The sequence below is a fragment of the Anabrus simplex genome, chromosome 2 (assembly GCF_040414725.1).
Source record: "Anabrus simplex isolate iqAnaSimp1 chromosome 2, ASM4041472v1, whole genome shotgun sequence".
NCBI lineage: Eukaryota > Metazoa > Arthropoda > Insecta > Orthoptera > Tettigoniidae > Anabrus > Anabrus simplex.
The window spans coordinates 675753751-675776220 of NC_090266.1; the positions used below are offsets into that span (position 1 = coordinate 675753751).

The 22470-nt window shown below is 40.0% G+C and overlaps 1 protein-coding gene across 9 annotated transcripts in view; it reads right to left on the reverse strand.

The window, feature by feature from the left end:
• LOC136864355 (F-BAR domain only protein 2) overlaps positions 1-22470 on the reverse strand; it is a 573880-nt gene that overhangs the window by 452749 nt on the left and 98661 nt on the right. For all 9 annotated transcript variants that reach the window (XM_067141249.2, XM_067141248.2, XM_067141247.2 and 6 more), the window contains exons 2-4: positions 15648-15739; positions 1784-2000; positions 1418-1675 (exon numbers count right to left, since the gene is read on the reverse strand). In XM_067141249.2, coding sequence (XP_066997350.1) covers positions 1418-1675; positions 1784-2000; positions 15648-15739 — 567 coding nt within the window. The remainder of the gene's footprint in view (positions 1-1417; positions 1676-1783; positions 2001-15647; positions 15740-22470) is intronic.

A 22470-nucleotide genomic window follows, 5' to 3' on the forward strand; every position in this document is an offset into this window, starting at 1 on the left:
AATTGAAGAAAGGAAGGAATGCAAGGAGATGGGATCTACATAGTTGAAAGAAAAGAATGTGAGGGACTGTTTCAAGCAATATGTTACACAGGGACTAAATTAAAAGGCTGAAGGAAACACAATAGAGGAAGAATGGACAGTTGTGAAGAATGAGGTCTTTAGGGCTGCTGAAGAAATGATAGGAAGAAAGGAAAGATCACTTAAGAATCAATGGCTAAATCTGGAGATCCTAGACGTGATTGATGAATGACAAAAGTACAAGAATGCAAAAATTGAAGAGGGCAAAAAGGAATACAGGCAATTAAAGAATGAAGTGGATAGAAAGTGCAGGGCAGGTAAGGAAGAATGGTGAAGGAGAAGAGCAAGGATGTTGAAGGTTGTATGGTCCTAGGAAAGGTAGATGCTGCATACAGGAAAATCAAGGAAACCTTTGGAGAAAGGAAATCTAGGTGTATGAATATTAAGAGCTCAGATGGAAAACCACTTCTAGGGAAAGAAGACAAGGCAGGAAGATGGCAGGAACATATCCAACAGTTGTATTAGGGTAAAGACATGGATGATATTGTTCTGGAACAAGAGGCTGTTGATGCTGATGAAAAGGTGGACCCAATTTTTAATTCAGAATTTGACAGAGCTTTGGGAGAACTAAATAGGAACAAGGCACCTGGAATTGATGACACTCCCTCAGAATTACCGACTGCCTTAGGAGCAACCAGTTTACCAATATAGTTGGTCTGTTATTGGACATGATAAATTTTCCAACTAACTCATTCCTGGTTGCCAGCATTTTGCCCCAGTGTGCTAAGTTGGGCTCATCAGTTGGTAAATAGCACACCTACAAAGACACATGGCTAGTGCATACTGCAGAGGCCACTGCGTAGGCTATTTGGAGACACCGGTAGTGCCAATGCACTCTCTCTGACAAAAATTAGTCCTAGCCTTCATGTAGTTAAAAGTAAGAGACTTGCAGAATGTAACTGGTTATGCCTTCACGGTGGGCGTCTTCTAATTCTATGTATTAGTTTCCCCAGTTTGTAGGCCATGGTCCAGAAGGAATGAGACCACTGCTGACCTTTGGATAAAACAGACCCTTGAAAATGCAGAATACAGACTTCTGTGAAACATCCGGTGACCACATCCCTTCTGTACCTTGGCTTACAAGCACAGAAAAATTGTTCACAGAATAGACTTTCTTCGCATTTGACAAATTATTCCTTAAAACCAGCTACTCTGACAGGCCTAGTTTTGGTATACACCCTCTCTGCGAGAGTGAATTCAAACTTCGTATTGTATTTTATCCGTCACAAAAACACATTCACATTTCTCAGAAAACTGAATTTTCCCATCAACTAATAAATTCCAAATAATCAATTATTATTTAAACATGCAGTTTTCTTCCTTAGAACTTTATACTTACTTTACATGCAGATGACATTTTCTTCTCAAAGTCAATTTTAATGGCACTGTACTTCTCAACCAAAGCCCTATAATCTTCCTGTGCTTTTTTCAGTTTAACTTCAGCTTTCTCTAACTCCTTAGGAGTTGCGTTCTCCTTCCTAAGTTTATCATATTCTAAACTCTTTTGATTATAAATATCTTTGGCCTTCTGAAGTGTTAAGGTTGTAGACTGAATGGCTTGCACTACTTCCAAAGTTCCCATTTCCTCTTCCTTTACCTGTAATGGAGTACAGAAATGTTACACCAAATATTACACAGAAATGTTTTCAACATACATCCTAGCTTTAAAAAAGCTGAAATGCTTCGCAACAATTTCACAACTTACCTGTTTATGCCTTTTGTGCAGTTCATCTGCATATTTTGTTACTTCTTTAACTAGTTCTAACACTTTTTGCATCATCTGGAGGTGAAGGTTTGAAAGTTTTTCCAAGGAACTGCGTAGCACCTGCCATACAGGTGCAAATGTGCCTTGCACACAGTTGGCTCCTGCCTGCTTCGCAAGTTTGGTGAGGAGTTTTGAATTGTATTCCTCTATGTTTGACCTACAGTGAGAAACATTACTTTAATTAATTGTCTATTGAACAATCAGTTCAAAGAACAAAGTTCAAAAAGATCTTTGAGGAAACCTAAAGACAATTTATTAAACCCTGTTTTGCTCATTGTTACTTGTTTTGGATCTACCTGCTTCGCCTCTCTTAACTGTATTACAGTGAAACCTCGGAATGCGAGTAACTTGGTCTATGAGTGTTTTGCAAGATGAGCAAATATTTTAAATAAATTGTAACTTTATAAGCGAGTGAGGTTCTGCAATACGAACGTCACGTGTGCCTAGTTTTCCCCTCCCCTCTGCCTTTGTTGAATGGATGAACGAGGTCCTTGGTCCTGTAGTGAAGAAATACCTTTCAGAAAATAATCTGCCGCTCAAAGTCTTGCTGGTTACGAACAATGCTCCTGCACATCCTCCAGGTTTTGAGGCCTTGAGGACGACATTCTGGAGGAATTCAAGTTTGTTAAGGTTCAATTCCTTCCTCCCAACACTACTCCAGCCTATGGATCAGCAAGTCATTTCGAACTTCAAGAAGCTATACACCAAAGCACTACTTCAGCGATGCTTCGAAGTGACCGAAGGAACAAACCTTACCCTCCGAGAGTTTGGAAGAAATCATTTTCCCATTGTGAACTGCCTGAAGATCATCGATAAAGCCTGGGATGGAGTCACCAAGAGAAGCCTCACTTCCGCCTGTGGAAAGCTGTGGCCTGACTGTGTTCTTGGACGTGACTTTGAGGGGATTGTTGGTGAAAATGAGCCGCCGATTGTTGATGAAATTGTGTCCTTAAGGAGGACTATGGGGCTGGAAGTGAATGACGTGGACATTCGAGAGCTGGTGGAAGAACATAAGCAGAAACTGTCCACCAACGAACTGATGGAGCTGCATCGTAAACAACAGAAGGAGGTTATGGAGGAAATCTTGCGCAGGGAAGAGGAGGAAAAGTCAATGGAATCTCTCACTTCAAATGAGATTCGGGAGAAGTAAAAAATGTGGGAAACGTTGCAAAATTTTGTAGAAAAACACCACCCGAATAAGGCTGTAGCAGTACGCGCGATGAATCAGTTCAATGACAGGGCAATGTCACATTTTCATGAAATCCTCAAAAAGAGGCAAAAGCAACAGTCATTGGACAGGTTCCTCGTTAAAGTTGCACGAAAAGGAAACAATTCCAATGAGCCAACAGACAGCAGTGATTCCATTAGTGAAATTCATGCTACACAGTAACTCTTCTCATGTCATCTCTCGTCTCCCACACACCAACAATGATTCTATGGTAAAGTAAAGTGCAGTTTAATTTGTTTTAATTTATATTTTGTTTCAGAAATGGTATGTGTTTAAATATTTTTGTGTTGTGGACTAATCTTATGGGAAAACTTGCTTTGATATACGAGCGCTTTGGATTACAAGCATGTTGCCGGAACAAATAATGCTCGCAATCCAAGGTTTCACTGTATATGTTTTTCTACTCTATTTGTTTTTAGTTGCACAGACTAGAGATGTCTTATGGTGATGATGGAATAGAACAATGTTAGGATGGGAAGGAAGAGCCTGTGGGCTTAACTGATGGACAGCCTGGTGTGAAAATGGGAAACCTTGGAAAAATCATTTCAGGGGTTTAAATTCACTATCACCAGCATGGATGAACTTTTCAGCAGTTAACAGTGTGAGAAGCTGGTAAGACCTTGTAAACTAATGAAACGGCATTATCATAAACAATATAAAAATCACTATAATATTCAGCAGAAACAAAAATTTCAGGAATTATTGATTTAACATCCCTTTAACAGTTGATGGTTCTCAGATCACTGTAGCACTAGAACTTTGTCCAGAATTCTTTCTTTAATGCATCAAATCTACCCTTAAATGTTATCCAAGTGCATTTCATCAAATCAGTGGACTGGACAAAGTTTGTATCATGAAGATGTAGCAATATATACATAAATAATAATGAGTAAAGAACTGGAATCACAGATAAGACTTTTGCAGATGATGTTATAAATAGAGAGTAAAAAATATGAAAGGATTGTGAGCAAATACAAAAAGAACTCAACAATGTTGTGAGATGGACAGCATATATGATGGTAAATGGGGTAAAAGTCAGATTGTAAGTTTCATCATGAGAAAAAGTCCTCTCAGTTCTAATTACTATGTTGGAGTGCAAGTACCTCACGGGGATCACTCTAAATACTTAGGTGTTAATATAAGCAAAGTTCTTAATTGGGATAATCACATTAAGGAGATTGTAAGTAAAGGTTACAGATTAGGGGGATGTGAATGAGAGGACACTTATGTCACTGGTAAGACCCCAATTACAACATGGTTCCGATGTATGGGATCCTAACTACTGTAGGATTACTACACTCATGTTCATAAAACACAGAACACCTTGAAAGACTAGACATAGGAAGTTCATATTCACAGGTCATTAGTATGTTCTGCAGAAACGATTAGCATTTCAGTCACCTAGGTTCAGCATGTGTACTGTTGCCTAGCAGGCACTGGGTCCTCCATGGGCACTGATAACTTGTTCCATGTGTGATGGCATTGACGCGTATAGGCGCGAATGGTGTCCTGGATTATAGCCATCCATGCTGCATTCACCTGGTTCCACAATTCATCTTTGGTGGTTGGCATTGGGTCAAAGCGCCGCACCCATTGTTTCACCATATCCCACACATCTTCGATTGGTTGACAAATCCGGTGATCGGGCGGGCCAGGGCAACATTCTGACATCCTGTGACAACAAGAAAGCACATGTTCGTTCAGCAACATGTGGTCGCGCATTGTCCTGCTGAAATATGGCGTTAGGGGTGTCGTGCAGAAAGAGAATGGCTACGGGTCACAGGATGTCATTCACATAGGTCAAACTGGTCACAGTGCCCTGGACACGCACCAACTGTGATTTGTGGTTGTACCCAACAGCACCCCACACCATAAGGCCTTGAGTTGGTGCTGTATGTCTTGTGCGAATGCAGTCAATGTGATGCCTATCCCCCACCCCCGCCTGCGGCAAACCAAAGTGCGAGCATCATTTTCAAACAAACTGAACCTGGATTCATCCGAAAACACTATATGCTGCCATTCCTGTCCTCAGTGACGTTCCATACACCACTGCAGCCTAGCATATTTATGCGCATTAGTCAAAGTTAGGGGGAGAAGTGGACGCCGCGCCGGTAACCCACACCATAACAAACGGCGACGGACTGTCACTGTTGATAGTTTACGATGTGTTCCACTGTTGTGCCAGAGCAGAGGAGAACACAGATCTGTCCTGCAATGCCATTTGGATGAGGTGTCGATCTTCTCCGGGGGGGGGGGGGTCTGGGTAGTGCGATCAGACCCATCTCGTCGTGTTCTACGGCCTTCTGTGAACCATTCTGTACACACCTGTTGCACTGCTGACACACTTCGTCCCACATGAGCAGCAATTTCCCAGGATGGCTGCATCACGTTCTCCCATGCCAATAATGCACCCTCTTTCAAACTCACTCATTTGACGGAACGGTTCTCACCTACGTCTGCGAGGCATCCTGCATGTCTGCTCAAGACAATCCGATCCGTTACCTTCGGTTTATAGCGATGAGAGCCGCATGCACATTTTACTAGTCGGTGGTGGTGCGCCGAGATATCGATGTGGACCTTGAACCCGAGGGCCGACATGTTTAAAATGCTAATCACTTCTTCAGAATGTACTAATGCACATGTCCTGTGAATATGAACTTCCTATCTCTAGTCCTTCAGGGTGTTCTGGTTTTTATAAATATTCCTCAAGGGTCCACCTATTCAATACACCATATAATGTAATCAAGTGAGATTATATGGTGTACTGAATAGGTGAACCCTCAAGGAATATTCTTCTTTTTGGCTGGGCTGAGTGGCTCAGACAGTTGAGGCTCTGGCCTTCTGACCCCAACTTGGCAGGTTCGATCCTGGCTCAGTCCGGTGGTATCTGAAGGTGCTCAAATATGTCTGCCTCGTGTTGGTAGACTTACTGGCACATGAAAGAACACTTGCAGGGCACCTCAGCGCCTTCAAAACCCGTAAATGTAGTTAGCGGCATGTAAAGCCATTATTATTATTATTATTATTATTATTATTATTATTATTATTATTATTATTATTATTATTATTATTTATTTATTTATTTATTGAAATAATATTGTTCAATATGGACCAAAATCAAGAAATTCTTTCATATTACAAAAAGTAGTTTTCCAACAAAGTTGCAAACTTTGGTCTGGGAAGACTCAGAAGTAAGGAGACGAGCTGTCCGAGTAAGCAGTATGTTCCAAGATATCAGTGGAAAGGTGGTGTGAAATGACAGTCGGAAAGATCACTTATGAAGGTAAAGTTGGAATTTAAGAGGACAAATTATGGCAATTATTTGTTTCTACAATGAACTATGTGCCATAATTTATCCAAGATAAAGCAAGTGTCCAGTAAAAATTATGCAGCATACTCCATCTTAAAATATGCTAATGAAAATCCTGAATGGAATGAGTGTGCAGTTACAGATATGGCACTCATTACAGCTAAAAATTCACATAATCAACGACAGCGCACAACTGTAAGAAGAAAATTAACACAATCCAACTTGAGAAGTGGACTGTTAATATCATGATCAGAGCAACTAACCACACCTACTCTAGATTGTTTTTTTTTGCTGTTTTTATTCCCTAGTGGTTTAACATCACACGAACACACTGAAGGCTTATGGCGATACAAGGATGGGGAAAGAGCTAGGATAGAGAAAAAAGCAGCCGTGGACTTAATGAAGGCAAAATGATGTGAAAATTGGAAACAATGGAAAATCATCTACAAGGCCGCCGACGGCTGGATCTAGTTATATTACTAATAAGAAATGATCTCTATATGTAATGCTCTCCAGATGTACCTTAGGTTGAAAACCTCATTTTTGGTTTATTTTTATGAAAACCGGGAAGTCCCTAGATTAAAAAATTATCGCTTTATGTGACTTTAAATACAGAATATTGAATTTTGATAAAATTTATTGGAAAACTGCATATAGTACACTGATAATATATTTAAGATTGAGAACATCTGACTTGTTTTACTGGATAAAGAAATATCACAATTGTGTATTACAACAATTTTCATAGATATTTGGGAGTTTTATTCACTGTAAATTGAATACTGTATGTAAAATTGTTCAGAATATATTAAAAGTGGAACAGGAAGCTTCAGCAGCAACACTCATACACAAGGAAGTTATGTCTTAAGATGAACAAACAAGATTAGGAAATAATAATAATAATAATAATAATAATAATAATAATAATATTATTATTATTATAACTTGTTAGCTTGATGATGGTTTTCCTTTCTTCTTCTCCTCCCAAAATCTCTTCATGAACTCGCTATGCTCTTTCTTGCGTTCTTCGTCCATTGTTTCCCTGTGGTTCTTTTGGCCTTTTCCATGAATGTATGCTTTGCAACCAGAGTTCCAAAAGCCTTGCGATCCCTGATGGTATCTTCTGCGATTTTCATTCCTTTTAAGTCCTGCTTTATTTCCTCTAACCAGCTGATTTTGACCTCCTTTGAATTAATTATACCAAGCAGTACGGTAAGGAACTTGTCGATTGCTTTGTACAAATATACAGTTTTTCTTTTGATCCATATACCATTTACATGAACGGGGCCAACGCGCTCTGTAAACGAGCATAACGAAGAAAGAAGAAGAAAGAATAATAATAATAATAATAATAATAATAATAATAATAATAATAATAATAATAATAATAATAATAATAATGATAATGACAACTTACTGATTTTTTAAAAAATCTACAATTACACGCAGTCAGTATCCAATGTTTGGGAAGCTACTCTCTGCCTGTCACAAGTTTGAACAAACAGGGAGCAATAGAGGAGTAACACCTCTTTAAAAAAAATCTTGGCCCAACTGACCCGGTTGGTTGTCCCATGTAAGGGTCCCTTGCCAGGGTTACGGTGAAGACCTCAACGGCAGTGAAGGCAGAGAAGAGGGACTTCAGAACGGTGGAAATGGCGGAAGGGACAACCCTCCTATTCTGGGTGAATAGAACAGGAACTGCTGCCTTGTAGTAGAAGTGAGAACTAAGGGATGAAACCCCAACAGAAAATTAGCCTGGTGCCTCAGGCTTAACATGGCAGCCCCGTCAAGGCACTCCGATGCAGTGGATTAATCACTCGCTCTTCTTAAATAATCTGATTATAGAAACTGAAGCGAAATTACAAAACCGGACATATAACCTCATGACATTTGGCATGAAGAGGATAACGAAATTTGGTTTCTGGAATGTGAGGACCTTGAGGGAGAAAAGCCGAACTGAAACAAGTGACACGGGAAATGAAGAACTACGGGCTGGACATTCTAGGATTGAGTAAGGTGGCCAGGATTTGGTGAGATACAACAGATGGAATTACATTTCTATATTCTGGTGGTAAGGACGAATAACACAAGGATGGAGTGGGGTTGCTGCTCAGTAGAAATGCAATGAGAAGTCTTATGAAGTGGAAGCCGATTTCTAGCAGCCTACTGACTGCTAAGTTCAAGACCAAGATCAGGAATGTGACCATTATTCAATGCTATGCACCTGCAGAGCAAGTGGAGTTGGAAAGAAAGGAAGAATTCTACCAAATGTTGTGAGATGCCACAATGAAAACAAGTAAGAAGGATATTTTCATAGTTATGGGAGACCAATGTGAAGGTTGGCTCAAAAAATGGACTGGAGCCCATCATGGCAAAATGAATGAAAATGGGGAAAAGTTTACAGAATATTGTGCCAGCCAAGACTTGGTGATAGGTGGCAAGGTGTTCCAGCATATGGTGGTGTCACAAGGTCACGTGGGTGTCTTCGGATCAAGTACTGAAAACAAAATTGACCACATTGCGGTGAGCAGGAGGTTCAGAAGAAGTTTGGAAGATGTCACAAACAAGACAGGAGTAGACATTGACAGTGACCATCATCATCTTGTCGCCAACTTCCGTATAAAGATCGTGGCAGTCCACCAAATGTTCAACACTTGGCACAAGAAGTTTGATGTTGGTAAGCTAAACAATCAGCAGACATTGAAACAATTTCAACTGGAACTCCGCAACAGATTCCAGGTGTTGGATCCTGAGATAGTGAAGGATATGGAGACTGTATGGAGCGAGGTGAAGAACGTCTTTGTGGAAACAAGTGAGAAGCAGCTCGGGTACAGAAACTACCCGTGGAAAGAATAGATATCTAATCAGACCTGGGACAAGATAAATTACAGGACGGAGATAAAGGACAAGCTAGATATCTGCAAGACTAGACAGCAGAAGGCTCAAATACAAGCTGAGTATTAAATAGCAGATAGGGAAGTAAAGAGGAGTGTGAGAAAGGATCACATGAAGTGGATTGATGCGCAGGCAGAGAAAGCAGAACAAGTAGAAAAAAGGGGGGGATATAAAGGAGCTTTATGGCATCACAAAGATGCTTTCAAAGAAAGGTTTTAATAAAACAGCCTGTGAAGAGCAAGACAGGCGAGATCCTCACCACGTGCGATCAACAGCTGAGTAGGTGGAGGGAACACTTTGTGGAGGTTTTTAATAGAGATGTGGGACTGGAAAATGAGCAGCAAGAAGATGAAGAAGCAGAAAGTAATCCAAGCATCAGCCTTGACTCTCCAACTCAGGGGAGATATGGACAGCATTGAAGCAGCTGAAAAATGGGAAGGCGCCAAGTCTGAACAACATTCCAGCAAAGTACTGAAAGCAGACCTTGATACTACGATCAAATTGCTGCACCCGCTGCTGGAGAAGATATGAAAAGAGGAGAAAATAATGACCAACTGGAAGAAGGGGGCTGATAGTCAAGTTACCGGGGGTGGGGAAACTGGATACAACAAACTGCAACAACTGGAGGGGTATCATATTGCACTCTATTCCGGCAACATCGCAGCTGTGCGAGTCTCATCAATACACTCCGAATTATCATAGAGCAGACTGTGGAATGGCGAAATACCCTCTACCTCGCATTCGTGGACTTTGAGAAAGCCTTCGATTCTGTAAATCAAAGAATCATGTGGGAGACCCTCGAGCAATACAGAATTCCGTCAAAGATCATCAGGATCATGAAGGAGATGTACAAGGGGTATGAGTGTCAGGTTCTTCATGAAGGGAAACAAACAGGAAAGATCAACGTCAAGTTTGGAGTGAAACATGGGTGGGTTCCTTCTCCCACTCTGTTCCTGCTGATCCTGGATAGTGTGATGATGAGGGTAATGGGAGGACGGAAGAGGGGTGTTCAATGGGGGATGAAACAAAGGCTTGAAGATCTTGACTTCGCAGACGACATTTGCCTTATGGCACAGCAGTACCGGGACATAGAAGACAAACTGAGTAGGTTGCCGAAGGAAGCGGAACGTGCAGGTCTCATGACCAACACAAACAGGACAAAAGAGATGAGGATTAATTCGTATGTCATGACCAGATCGACAGTCAATGGAAAGAAAATTGAGCGAGTCGAGTCCTCCCTCTACCTTGGTAGTATAGTTACAGATAGGGGAGCAGAGAAAGATGTTCGAAGCCGTATCCGGAAGGCAAATGGTGCATCTGTCCAGCTCTACCTCGTGTGGAAGAATCTCAAGGGAGACTAACTTTCGCCTCTTACACAGCAATGTAAAGTCGATTCTTCTCTATAGCTGTGAAACATGGAAAGTTACAAAACAGATCAATAACCAGCTGCAGGTGTTCATTAATAGATGTCTGTGTCACATAACAAATGTGAGGTGGCCAGACAAAATGACCAATCAGCAACCAATTGACATCCAGATCAAGGAGAGGAAATGGCACTGGATCGGGCACATATTAAAGAAGCTGGATGCAGCTGTTGAGAGGGCGGCGTTGGACTGGAACTCTCAAGGCACCAGAAAGCGAGGTCGGCTCAAGAAGACCTGGAGTGAAGTTAAGAAAATGGCCAGGAATCGCACTGTGTGGAGAAATTTCGCCAAGGACGTATGCTCCAGAGGGAGCAACAGGAAATAAGTCAATATATCTCGTATCTTGTAATAACAAAACTGAACTGTTGCTCATTTTTCTGGAGAATTCTCAGTTATGTATGTCTTTTCCTTTTGTGCACACAATCCTCTTTGCTACATGGCCCAGGTTCAGTAGTCTCAATATTGCCTGGTCATGGGCACAACAAATCTGCTGTGCAGATTTTCAAAAAGGTATTTTGTCCTTTCTGCAGTCATGCCTTTTATTTCAAACTTCTTAGGTAGGGTCTGAGAGAGATTAACTTCCTCACAAATCTTCAAAATTACAGTTGGACCAATCCATTTTTTTTAATTTTTTTTACAGCAAAAATGATTGAAGGATGTGATTTGAGGAAGTGTTTTCCAACTGTGAGCAGTGAACATATGTTGCCAGGCATCTATGTTTACTAACAGCTTACCGTTTTCTTTTCCGATGATGCAGCTTTGTTAAGTTTGAGCAAGAGATGATATCTTCAATGACAGAGATAATACCTGCCAGACAAAAAGTACTAGTCACATGGTACTACCTTTTCTTGAGAACAAAAGCTCAGTCATAAGAAAATTTTGTAGGACCCACTGGCAGAAATATAATTGTTATTTCTGTATGTAAACCTTACATAACTCTTCACATCAAGTAGCACATGATAATGTTTTTATTTTGTCTGACACAGATGTCAGCATGTAGAAACAAATAGGTCTCATTATAGCCATAGTCCTCGAAGTAATGTTGCAGCATACTGGGGACTGTATTTTCCCCCTTCGTAGTAACTACATATTCTGACAAGCGATAAGTATGATGATGATGATGACGCTTGTGGTTTATAGGGGCCTAACATCTAGGTCATTGGCCCTAATGGTACGAAATGAGACAAAATGTTATGACAATTTAAAAATCCAGAATCCTCCACTGACCAGACTCAAAAACGTGAGGGCGAAGAACGAATGGATGGATATGAGGTTAAAACAATCAGTGGATCTGACTCACAATGCCCCACATTCCCAGAAACTAGTGTTAAATAATAGTATTATTGACCAAGGGATTGTGTCTAAAGCACAATACTGAATCGATGGTGCTTGTAGTCGAAACTGGTCCAAAATCCAGGTCGTCGATCCCTCAAAATTGTAGTTATCGCTAGGAAAATAGAACCATGCTATTTGTCATGTTGCGGTACTAATCAAAAGTAGCGTAGACTCGTGGTATTCCACACATTATGGTACTACTCACAGGTAATGAAATTCGCACATGTAACACAGACCTATGGTGTTTCGCACACTGCGGCGCTATTTACAGGCAATGCAAACCTATACTGGCAACGTGAACCTATGGCGTTCCTCACATAAGTTGACTAACCACAGGGACCCAGACTATCCCGGGGTGTTACTCACATAGTGGGTACTAAGCAGAGGCAAGGCAGAACCATGGTGTTGCGCATATAGGGGTACGAATCGGAGGTACTGTAGAAGCTGCCAACATACTCTGTTGCTACTAACCACAAACCTATTTGGTACCTAACGTAGTGGTACTATGCGCAAGTAAAAGCAACCCATGGTGTTCCCCGCGTGGTGGTACTAATCACAAGTAGTTTCATGGTTCTAATAAAATCCCTTGGTCGCCTCTTTTAGTCACCTGTTACGACACGAAGGGGATACCGTGGGCGTATTCTTCGTCTGCATCCCCACCCATAGGGGGTTGTGTGTTTGGTCCGCGAGAGGTATTTTATTTCCCTCAAGTCCGCCGGCAAGCCGGTTAGGACCCCCCTATCCGCCATGTGGGATAGTAGGTTCATGGACAATAAGTATGTTGCTGATGTCTGGAATCAAACACAATGCCAACATTGCCAACTTTAAAAGCTGAAACAAAATAGATACAACCTGGCTGAAAAGGGTCTGATGGTGTTACATTGAATGAGTAGCGACATTTTCTTTCATAGGAAAATTAAGAACAAGGTGCAGGGGAAATATCGCAATCTTCCATTTCATTTGTAGTACTCTTATTTATTCATTTCTTTGTTTATTTATTCATTCATTTGTCTTGTTTCAAGTGGCAAAGTTAGAGCGTATGGCCCTCTCTTACACTTAACCACACTTACAATATTTTTGTGCAGATATATTACACTATAATTTAGTTGAATTACATTATGCTAACACACACAGTATCACTCTCACTCACATTTGTAAAGGAATTAAAATATTATACTGCACAATAACCAATATAAAATAATATTGCGCACGTGCACACACACACACAATAAATGCACATATTACACAAATATCGCTATCAACTAGATCTACATATACCAGAAAAACACAGTCTATTGCCATTCACACACGCAGCTATACAGTGCACATGTCAGTCGGTAGCTTTCAACAGGTAATCTCGGCAAGATCTCTTGAATATATTTAATGAGTCACCGTCCCCGACAATGACTGGTAAGGAATTCCAAAGTCTGGAAACAGTCACAGTAAAAGAATTGTTATAAGCAGTGAGACTGGACACATTTCCTTTTTGTTTGCAATGCTCTTCATAGCAGTGATGCACTTCCTAGTGATGGGATAATCAAATACTTTTAATAATCGAATAACCTCCATCCGATTATTTAAATAATTGCATAAATAATAAAATAAAGTAAATGAATGTGTTCAAAATATCATTTGATTGAATCACATAGAATAATCGCATGCATCAGGAATAATATTTTTTGTTTAAGTGTGTCAGATAGATAAAACTATTGAAATAAGCAAATAGATTATCTCTTATGAAAAATAGAAATAAGCCTTTTATTTTAATGTATCTCCAAATGCTGAAACTAAATGAGTAAATTAACTGTCTTAATTTTTAATATCTGTAAAATAAAGTTCCTTACTTAGGTAAATGCAGTTTACTGGCCACACAATGGAACTAAGCCCCAGTACTAACAATTACCAATTTCTTTTAACTAGCAGCAGGCAATATACCTACTTTAATTTTATGTCATCCGGCTCTATGGACAAATGGTTAGCATGCTGGCCTCTCTGGAGGCCACAAGCCATTATTATAAATTTATGTCAAAGGGGGAAAAAAATACATGACATTTGCTTCATGGCTACAGCAAAATGTAACACCACCACCACCACCACCACCACCACCACCACCACCACATCTCTGCCTCTTTCATTCACCAACCATTATTTTCCACTCTTCTGGTATCAGGTGTTTTGTATGCTTAAGTTGTTTTGCGTGCAAGAATCAATCAGGTTGTCTCCTTTGGAGTTTCTGTTCCTGAAACCATGGGGTCTGATGATGTTTTCACAACCTTGTAGTAAAATAACATCCACTTAATGATAGCACTTCAAAGATAGCAACAAGTGACTTCACTATATTTTAGAGAAAATTCTGAAAAGTTCTTAATTTATGACTTGATAAATTTGGTGAGCCAAGTACACAACACTATAGCATTGCACTTCAAGTAACCGCGTGGGTATGTGATACGATAGTATATTAATCTATGCATTTTTAATAATGGCACCTTAGTGCATGACTCATTCATACATGTTCAGCATGAGTTTGTATTATTTTATCACAGGCTTATCAGAGACAGTTCATCCTACCCACACACTTCCTGTAACGGAATGGAGATTGGTAACAAATTTCCCTGATATGAGACTGATGACAACATCAGGATTACTTTTCAGAAGAAGCTTATTACTGTAGTCATTTTGTGGTGCATTGCCTCCATGACTGGAGGAAATAATGTATTGCATAATTTCTTATCAAACTCACCATGGTCTGTGTTTCTTCAAAGGAGTGTGTCCCTGTTGATGGGGTACGACGTGTGTTTACTGGCAGGTAGCTTTGTCGCTACACCTTCCTTCGAGAATGTTCTTCTGAGAATCTTGCAGCGTATCTTTTTTATACCATGACTACACAGTTAAGTCGCTTCACAGGAGTGGAGTCCCACATGCCTTAAACACACTTCTAGTGCACTGTCTGTCCTTCTACACTTTGTTCTGTCAAAACAATTGATAGACCATTCAAACACATGGTATGCATTTGTCCAAGAACGACAAGATTCAGTGGATGGGAGTTGTTCTTGCAATAATCAAAACAATTTCTTCACACAGTTGCTTGTACTCATCAAAAGAAAATTCTTCACTGCACTGACTCCCTTTGTATATCAGTTTACAACCACACCCCTAATTTAAAAACTTATTTATCATTCAAGAACTGGAAAATAGATTTTCTTTAATTCCACAATTGGCTTTACGTCACACAAACACAGATACCGGTAGGTCTTATGGCAACGATTGGGACAGGAAAAAGCTAGGAGTGGGGAGGAAGTGATCATGGCCTTAATTAAGATGTGAAAATGGGAAACCACAGAAAACCCACTACCTCGATTTCTTCTGGGTGATTTCTGACAAAAAATGTCACAAAGTTTGGGCTGGGCTGGGAAGACTTGCGAAAAAGGAGATGAGCTGCTTCACTAAGCGGTATCTTCCGAACTGTCAACGGTGATCAACAGTGATTGATTGATCGTACCTACAATAGTCCACGGTGTCACAAACACTAAGATCTTCCGGTCCAATTGTCAATCCATTAATCATGACAGCATTAAGTGGATTAAGTTAGTAAAGAGTAAATGTTATACTTACCTCTCCCTAAGGAAATCAGCTAATTCCTTACTTGCAACTAGGCCATATTTCATATTGTGGTAGAGGACATCAAAGCCATTATTCTTTTCTCCCTGAAAATGGAAGAAAGAATTCATAAGATATTTTAAAATGCTGATACACATGCATAATCATTGTTTCCCCTTAAATCCTTGTTACATGGAATATATATGGAAAATACATTCTTCATCCAGATCTAAGCATGTCAGTTTTATGTACATTAAAACAGGTAGTCATGGTTTTGAATACATTGCAGTATTCATCATCACGTCAACCAAAATATCCTGACCAAGCTATTCGGCAGTGTAGTCTCACATTTTCACATGAGGCAAACGCTGAGGCTGTACCTTACTTAAGGCCACGGCCGCTTCCTCCCCACTCCTATCCCTTTCCTGTTCCATCGTCACCATAAGACCTGTTTCAGCGCAACAAAGTAAATGGTTGTTAAAGTATCTCTGTATGAGCTGAGGTAATCAGTTTCCCCAGACAGGTAAATTACCATGCTGTTGAGCACTCTGCCTCAGTTTGTATACTGGAGGTAACTTATTCCCCTCCATTCATCGCGCATCAGTATGTGGCTAATTAATATATATCCATGATTTTAGCCCAATATCATAATACAGGCCCTTAAAGAAATAGATTTCTATTAGAGTTTCAAAACCCAGGTGCGAAACAAAGCACATGAATTTCAAAATATATAAAATGTTATTCTGAAACATCAAAGTATCTTAAATAATTCTCCAGTTTTAATTGTAACAGAAGCTTAATAAGACCTGCTAAAAAAAAATCCATTAAAGTAATGCATTCTGCATGATGCCACTGGTATATATATTGTGAAAACCCATGCAGAATTTTGTGACACTTGTAAAACTAGGGCAATAATTTCGCTAGGAATGCTAGGCCTCATCTGTCTTAATTCTTGGTGTACCACATGTTCTTTAGGTATGGTAGAAATTAGTCTCTTCATCTTACTCTTACAATAGGAATTACAACAGTACGTTCTGAATGGAATACACAAGGTGTCTGTACTTGACAGTGACTGACTGGCTGGATGTAGGTAATACACTTTCTTTCTTCATGATATGTATACAATGGAAATACTACACCTACTAATTTCACAATCATCACATAAAATTATACTAGCACTTTTGAGCAAAAACTACACACATCTTCTAGTTCCACAACCACCAAAGAAGATTCTACTCGCAGTTTTGTGCAAAAACAACATATGCCAATAATCTTATTGCAACTCCCATGAGTCAGAGCGGAAGATCATACACAGTATTACACACAGAGACAAAGGGCTCTACAACATACGAGGGCAGATCAGAAAGCAAGTTGCACTTCCCAGTTATGGCCATTTATTACACCACCTATACAACAGCAACACGACTATAACTACATACACTGTAACGTCACTTTTCCACATAGTTTCCAAGAGACTCCAAACATTTCTGCGAACACACAACCAACTTGTCGATGCCGGATGCATAGAAATTTCCTCCAGCGTTCTGCAACCACTTGGAGACAGCGGCCTTCACCTCCTCATCGGTCTGGAAACGTCGACCACCGAGGTCCGTTTTGAGCTTACCGAACAGATGAAAGTCACATGGCGCTAGGTCGGGACTGTAGGGTGGATGTTGCCAGACCTCCCACTAGAAACGCTGAAGCAGTTCTCTCGTTTGTCGGGCCTTGTGAGGTGTTGCGTTATAGTGCAACAAAATCACACAGGTGCTTCTCTTTAATCGTCCAGTTGAAGCGCCATTGCATTTGGTCGCTATTCCAACAATACTAGACGAGACACCACAGCAACCTGCCTAATAGACGTGTGGGCAGTGTCTGTCCCTTCCTCCGCTGTGCCCACGTTTGCGACACACAGTGCGCTGCTGCGGCGCGTTAGTACAACTAACATTTTGATCCACCTACGTAGTATTTACCTGTTAGGATATTTCAGTTGTATATTTTTAAATCCAACTGCAGGAAGTGATCAAATTACTGGAGAGGTATTAAACACAATGGGGTGGTACATAGTGCCTTATTTAAAATTTCTCTTAGACTATATCATAAATAATACTGTAATACCTAAGGAATGGAAGGAAACTATACCAATTTATAAAGGAAAGGGTGATAAAGGGAAACCTGAGAAGTACAGACCAATCAGCCTGACCAGTGTAGATTGTGAAATACTCGAGTTTAATAGCAAAGTACATCAGAGGGGTATGTGATGATAAAAATTGGTTTAGGAGGAGCCAGTATGGATTTAGAAAGAAATTTTCCTGTGAGGGCACAACTGGTGGGATTTTAGCAGGACTTATCAGATCAGTTGGATTCAGGAGGCCAGTTGGATTGCACAGCAATAGACATTTCCAAAGCCTTTGACAGAGTGGAACATGGAATATTATTAAAGAAACTGGAGGGAATAGGATTGGAAATAAGGGTAATGCGTTTGGATAAGAGCATTTCTAAATTCAAGGGTTCAGAACGTCAAAGTAGGAAATAATGTATCACAGAAAGAGAAAGTGTGGAAGGGAATTGCACAGGGTAGGATAATCAGTCCAATACTTTTCTTAATATATGCAAATGATTTAGGGAACAATATAATATCAAAAATAAGATTGTATGCAGATGACATAATTGTTTATAGGGAAATAAATAATATTAAGGATTGTTCAGAATTACGAAGGGACCTTGACAGTATCCAACAATGGGTAGAAGAGAATAATATAAAGGTTAATGGAGGTAAATCAACTGTTACAACATTTACAAACAGGAGCTTAAAAACTGAATTTAAATATACTCTGGATAAGGTAATTGTGTGTGCCTGCTGCCATTTCTTGATGGATACAGTACTTTTGTATCCATCTCTTAGCACAGGCCAGAGTAAAGTGTAGCTTCCACCAAAGTCCCAGTCTCATCCATGGCTGTGACAATATGGAAGTTGCTGGGGTATGGGTGGTGCTGAGTAATGACATTCAGAGCACGTCTAGTGCATCTGAGTGTTATGAAAGGAGTTGCTCATAGGGTCGGTCGTGCTGCAATAGCACTTTCTGACCCAGTGAGGAAAGCAATGGCAAACTACCTCACTCCTCGTCTTGCCTAGTACGCCTCATTTTGGTGCTGCCATTGGTTTTTGCGGTTTCCTTATAACCTCATAACTTTTGGTGGTGCTATTTGAGGATCCAACCAGCCTCTGGGCTGATGACCTAACAGACAAGGTAATTGTCCCAAAAGATGGCAAGTGCAAATACTTAGGTGTGAGATTTGAAAGTAATTTGCACTGGAAGGGTCATGTTGATGACATTGTTGGGAAAGCATACAGATTGTTACATGCCATAAATGAGGCTACTTAAGGGATGCAAGGAAGAATTAAAACAGAAAATTTACTTAAATATGGTTCGTCCATTATTGGAATGTGCAAACAGTGTTTGGGATCCTTACCAGGAATACCTAACAAAAGAAATAGATGGCATACAGAGGAAAGCAGCAAGATTTGTAACAGGGGATTTCAGGAGAAAAAGTGGTGTATCAGAAATGTTAAGAGAAACTTGGATGGGAAACTTTAAGTAGGAGAAGGGAGAAAACTAGACTTATGTGATCATATATAGCCTGTACAGGAGAGGAAGCATGGTGAGAAATCCGTGAGAGGCTTCAGTTGGAAAATAATTACATCAGCAGGGGTGACCACAGTATAAAATTAGAAGGGATTTTAGTAGAAGTGATTGGGAAGGGCGTGAAGGAGTGGAACAGTTTACGATAGGTAGTGTTTGATTCTTTTCCAAAATGTGTACAGATATTTAAGAAAAGAATAAACAGTAACAGAGAAAAGAAATGTTGGAGGGCATTTGACCTGTGCAGGTTATTGTAAATTAAAAATGTTTGTGAATAAATTAATTCCATCCCCTGGTCTATGAAGATTGGACAGCCGAAGTAGGGGACTGTCTGTAGAGGTGAAGTACAGTGAGGACTTCAAGGACCCTGGGACCGCTACGGTAGCTATGAAGGCCCTTTAGGAACTCTGAAAAGCGGTGGCAAAAGGGGCTCTGTTTAAAACACAGCAGGTCATTATGCTAGTTAGGTTCCAAAATGGGTAAAAAGATAAAAATAAATGCAATGTAAATTTTAATCTTATAGCAGTTGCATAGTATTATTTGAAGTAATTCCACATACTGTGTATGAGTTGACTATGTAATTAGAAAAGATATTATAAGTAGAATTTTGTAAATAATATAAATTTATTAAGGATAAGCTGGATGTTTAATAGAAAAATTGTTAGTCTAAATTGTATAATACTGTATTCTAGGAAAATGTCTTCTTCTCTTGTTAATTTAAAATTTAGTGCTTGATAATAACGTATTTTAGTGTACCATTTGCCACTGAGGTAGACACCTCATTTGCAAATGAAGTGATTTTGATTTGATTTGAAATAAATACTGCAAAGTAGTAGAAGCACTGGAAACCTGTACATTAAATGATAACAAAGCCAAACACAGATGAAGATTGCCTTCTAAGTTAAACACACAGCGAGTATTGACACAGAGAAGCATTTCGCTCTCAGTTCATATTCCTCTTGAGTTCAACTAAGGAAAAGCAAACACTACATAATGATACAATTTGATATCACTTTCGTAATGAATTATCGTAATTATCGTCAAATCATTACTTCTTTAAAAAAGCAAAAAGGTGACTCTGCATAGTCTCCAGCCAGGCCGTTGTAAACGTGAGGGAAGATGCCTTTTGACAAAAGTTTTCCTTTTATCAGATTTGCAGCTGCAATCAAGTGAAGTTTACTCAATCCATGCTAAGTGGTCTGCCAGTCCAGCAGTCCAGTTAACTTGATTTGAATGTTGCACTCTCAGTGCTACTATCAAATAAACTCAATTTACTTGAAACATGCTTGTAATTAGCCGAGATCTGTTGGCTATGTTTTTAACTACTTAGTTTCTTTGTTTATGAATAGATGGAGGTAGAATACATACGTTTACGTGAACAGACTGATCTGTTAGGCATCAGTGCGACTTTTGAATCCTAAATCGATGATGCTTGTGTGACTAGTATGTGCTCCGAGGAAATTCTTTCATTTTTGGATGAGATTAATTTGGATGTGGACCGGGCGAGTTGGCTTTGCGGTTAGGGGCGCGCAGCTATGAGCTTGCATCTGGGAGATAGTGGGTTCGAACCCTATGTCAGCAGCCCTGAAGATGGTCTTCTGTGGTTTCCCCATTTTCACGCCATGCAAATTCTGGGGCTGTACCTTAATCAAGGCCACGGCTGCTTCCTTTCCACTCCTAGGACTTTCTTATCCCATCGTCGCCATGAGATCTATCTGTGTTGGTGCGTTGTAAAGCAAATTGAAAAAAAAAAAAAAAATCGGATTTGAATAAAGTAATGCGGGGGTGTTGAGAAAATGTTGGAAAGTGATAGTGATGAGGGAGAGAAGTGGCCATGAAGTCGATGTGCCCTTCACATGGTCTTGATCAAGCCCTTCATGCTGGTGGCAAACGATGATGATGCTCGTTGTTTAGAGGGGCCTAACATCTAGGTCATCAGACTCTAATGGCACGATATGAAATGAAATGTAATGACAATTAAAATTCAAAAATTCATCCACTGACCAGAATTCAAGGAGACGACAAACAATGATTATGAACTTAAAACAATCAGTGGATCCGACCCGCAATGCCCCCACCTTCCCACCGCACGGCCAACTCAAAATTCAGCACAAAATCAAATTATATCCTCATTAGCAGAGAAGGATACTTATTTGGATGGCATACTGAAACTTCAGTTGTGCACCTTAAACTGTATCTTCGATGAACATGGTCATTTTATTTCATGCCTATCAATATATCACCATGAGTTTAATCCTATAGAATTGGTATGAGCCATAATGAAGCACTAGGCAACAGGTAAAAATGTTACATTATTAAGATGGATGATTTGATTTGACCAGAAGATAATCTGAATCTGTTTCGCAGGAAGACTTGAGAAGGGAGACCATGTGGAAAGATTAACAGAGAGTATTTCAAAACTGAGAGCATCCGTGGCTCAGACGGCAGCGCGTCGGCCTCTCACCGCTGGATACCGTGGTTCAAATCCCGGTCATTCCATGTGAGATTTGTGCTGGACAAAGCGGAGGCGGGACAGGTTTTTCTCCGGGTACTCCGGTTTTCCCTGTCATATTTCATTCCAGCAACACTCTCCATTCTCATTTTGTAGCATCTATCATCCATTAATATATCACTTTGGGAGTGGCAACCCCATCATAATAATAGCCTATATATGATTCATTCATTACATCCCTGACCAGTCACTGACTGGAAAACAGGTTGTAGGTGTTCATTTTTTTTCATTTCAAAACTGACAAGGAGACCCTGCCAACATGTCTCCATCAATTTGATATATTTTCAATACATGTGCAGTTCGTGGTGAGAACTCTCACTGGTTCAAATTACCTACAAGACACAACTCCCTCTGAGAAAATGGAATTGGAATATTTTGAGAGAGCTTCATGATGATGATGATGATGATGATGATGATATCAGGAGCATATCGTCGCTGCCGGGACAAAACCTCCTATGTGAAATATTTTAGCTTAGAACTTAAGCCTGTACGGTTCTGTAATCTAAGGTGCAATATTGTGTGACTATTGTCAAGGCATTCTCACTCTTCATAATGTATGTGCTGCGGGTCAGTATATCTCCAAAATTATTATCACATGAGGTCTTGTCCCGGCAACGACGATATCCTGCTATCATATGTGACAGCACTACCTGTGACTTTCAGACTTTTTGGCCAGACATCAGGC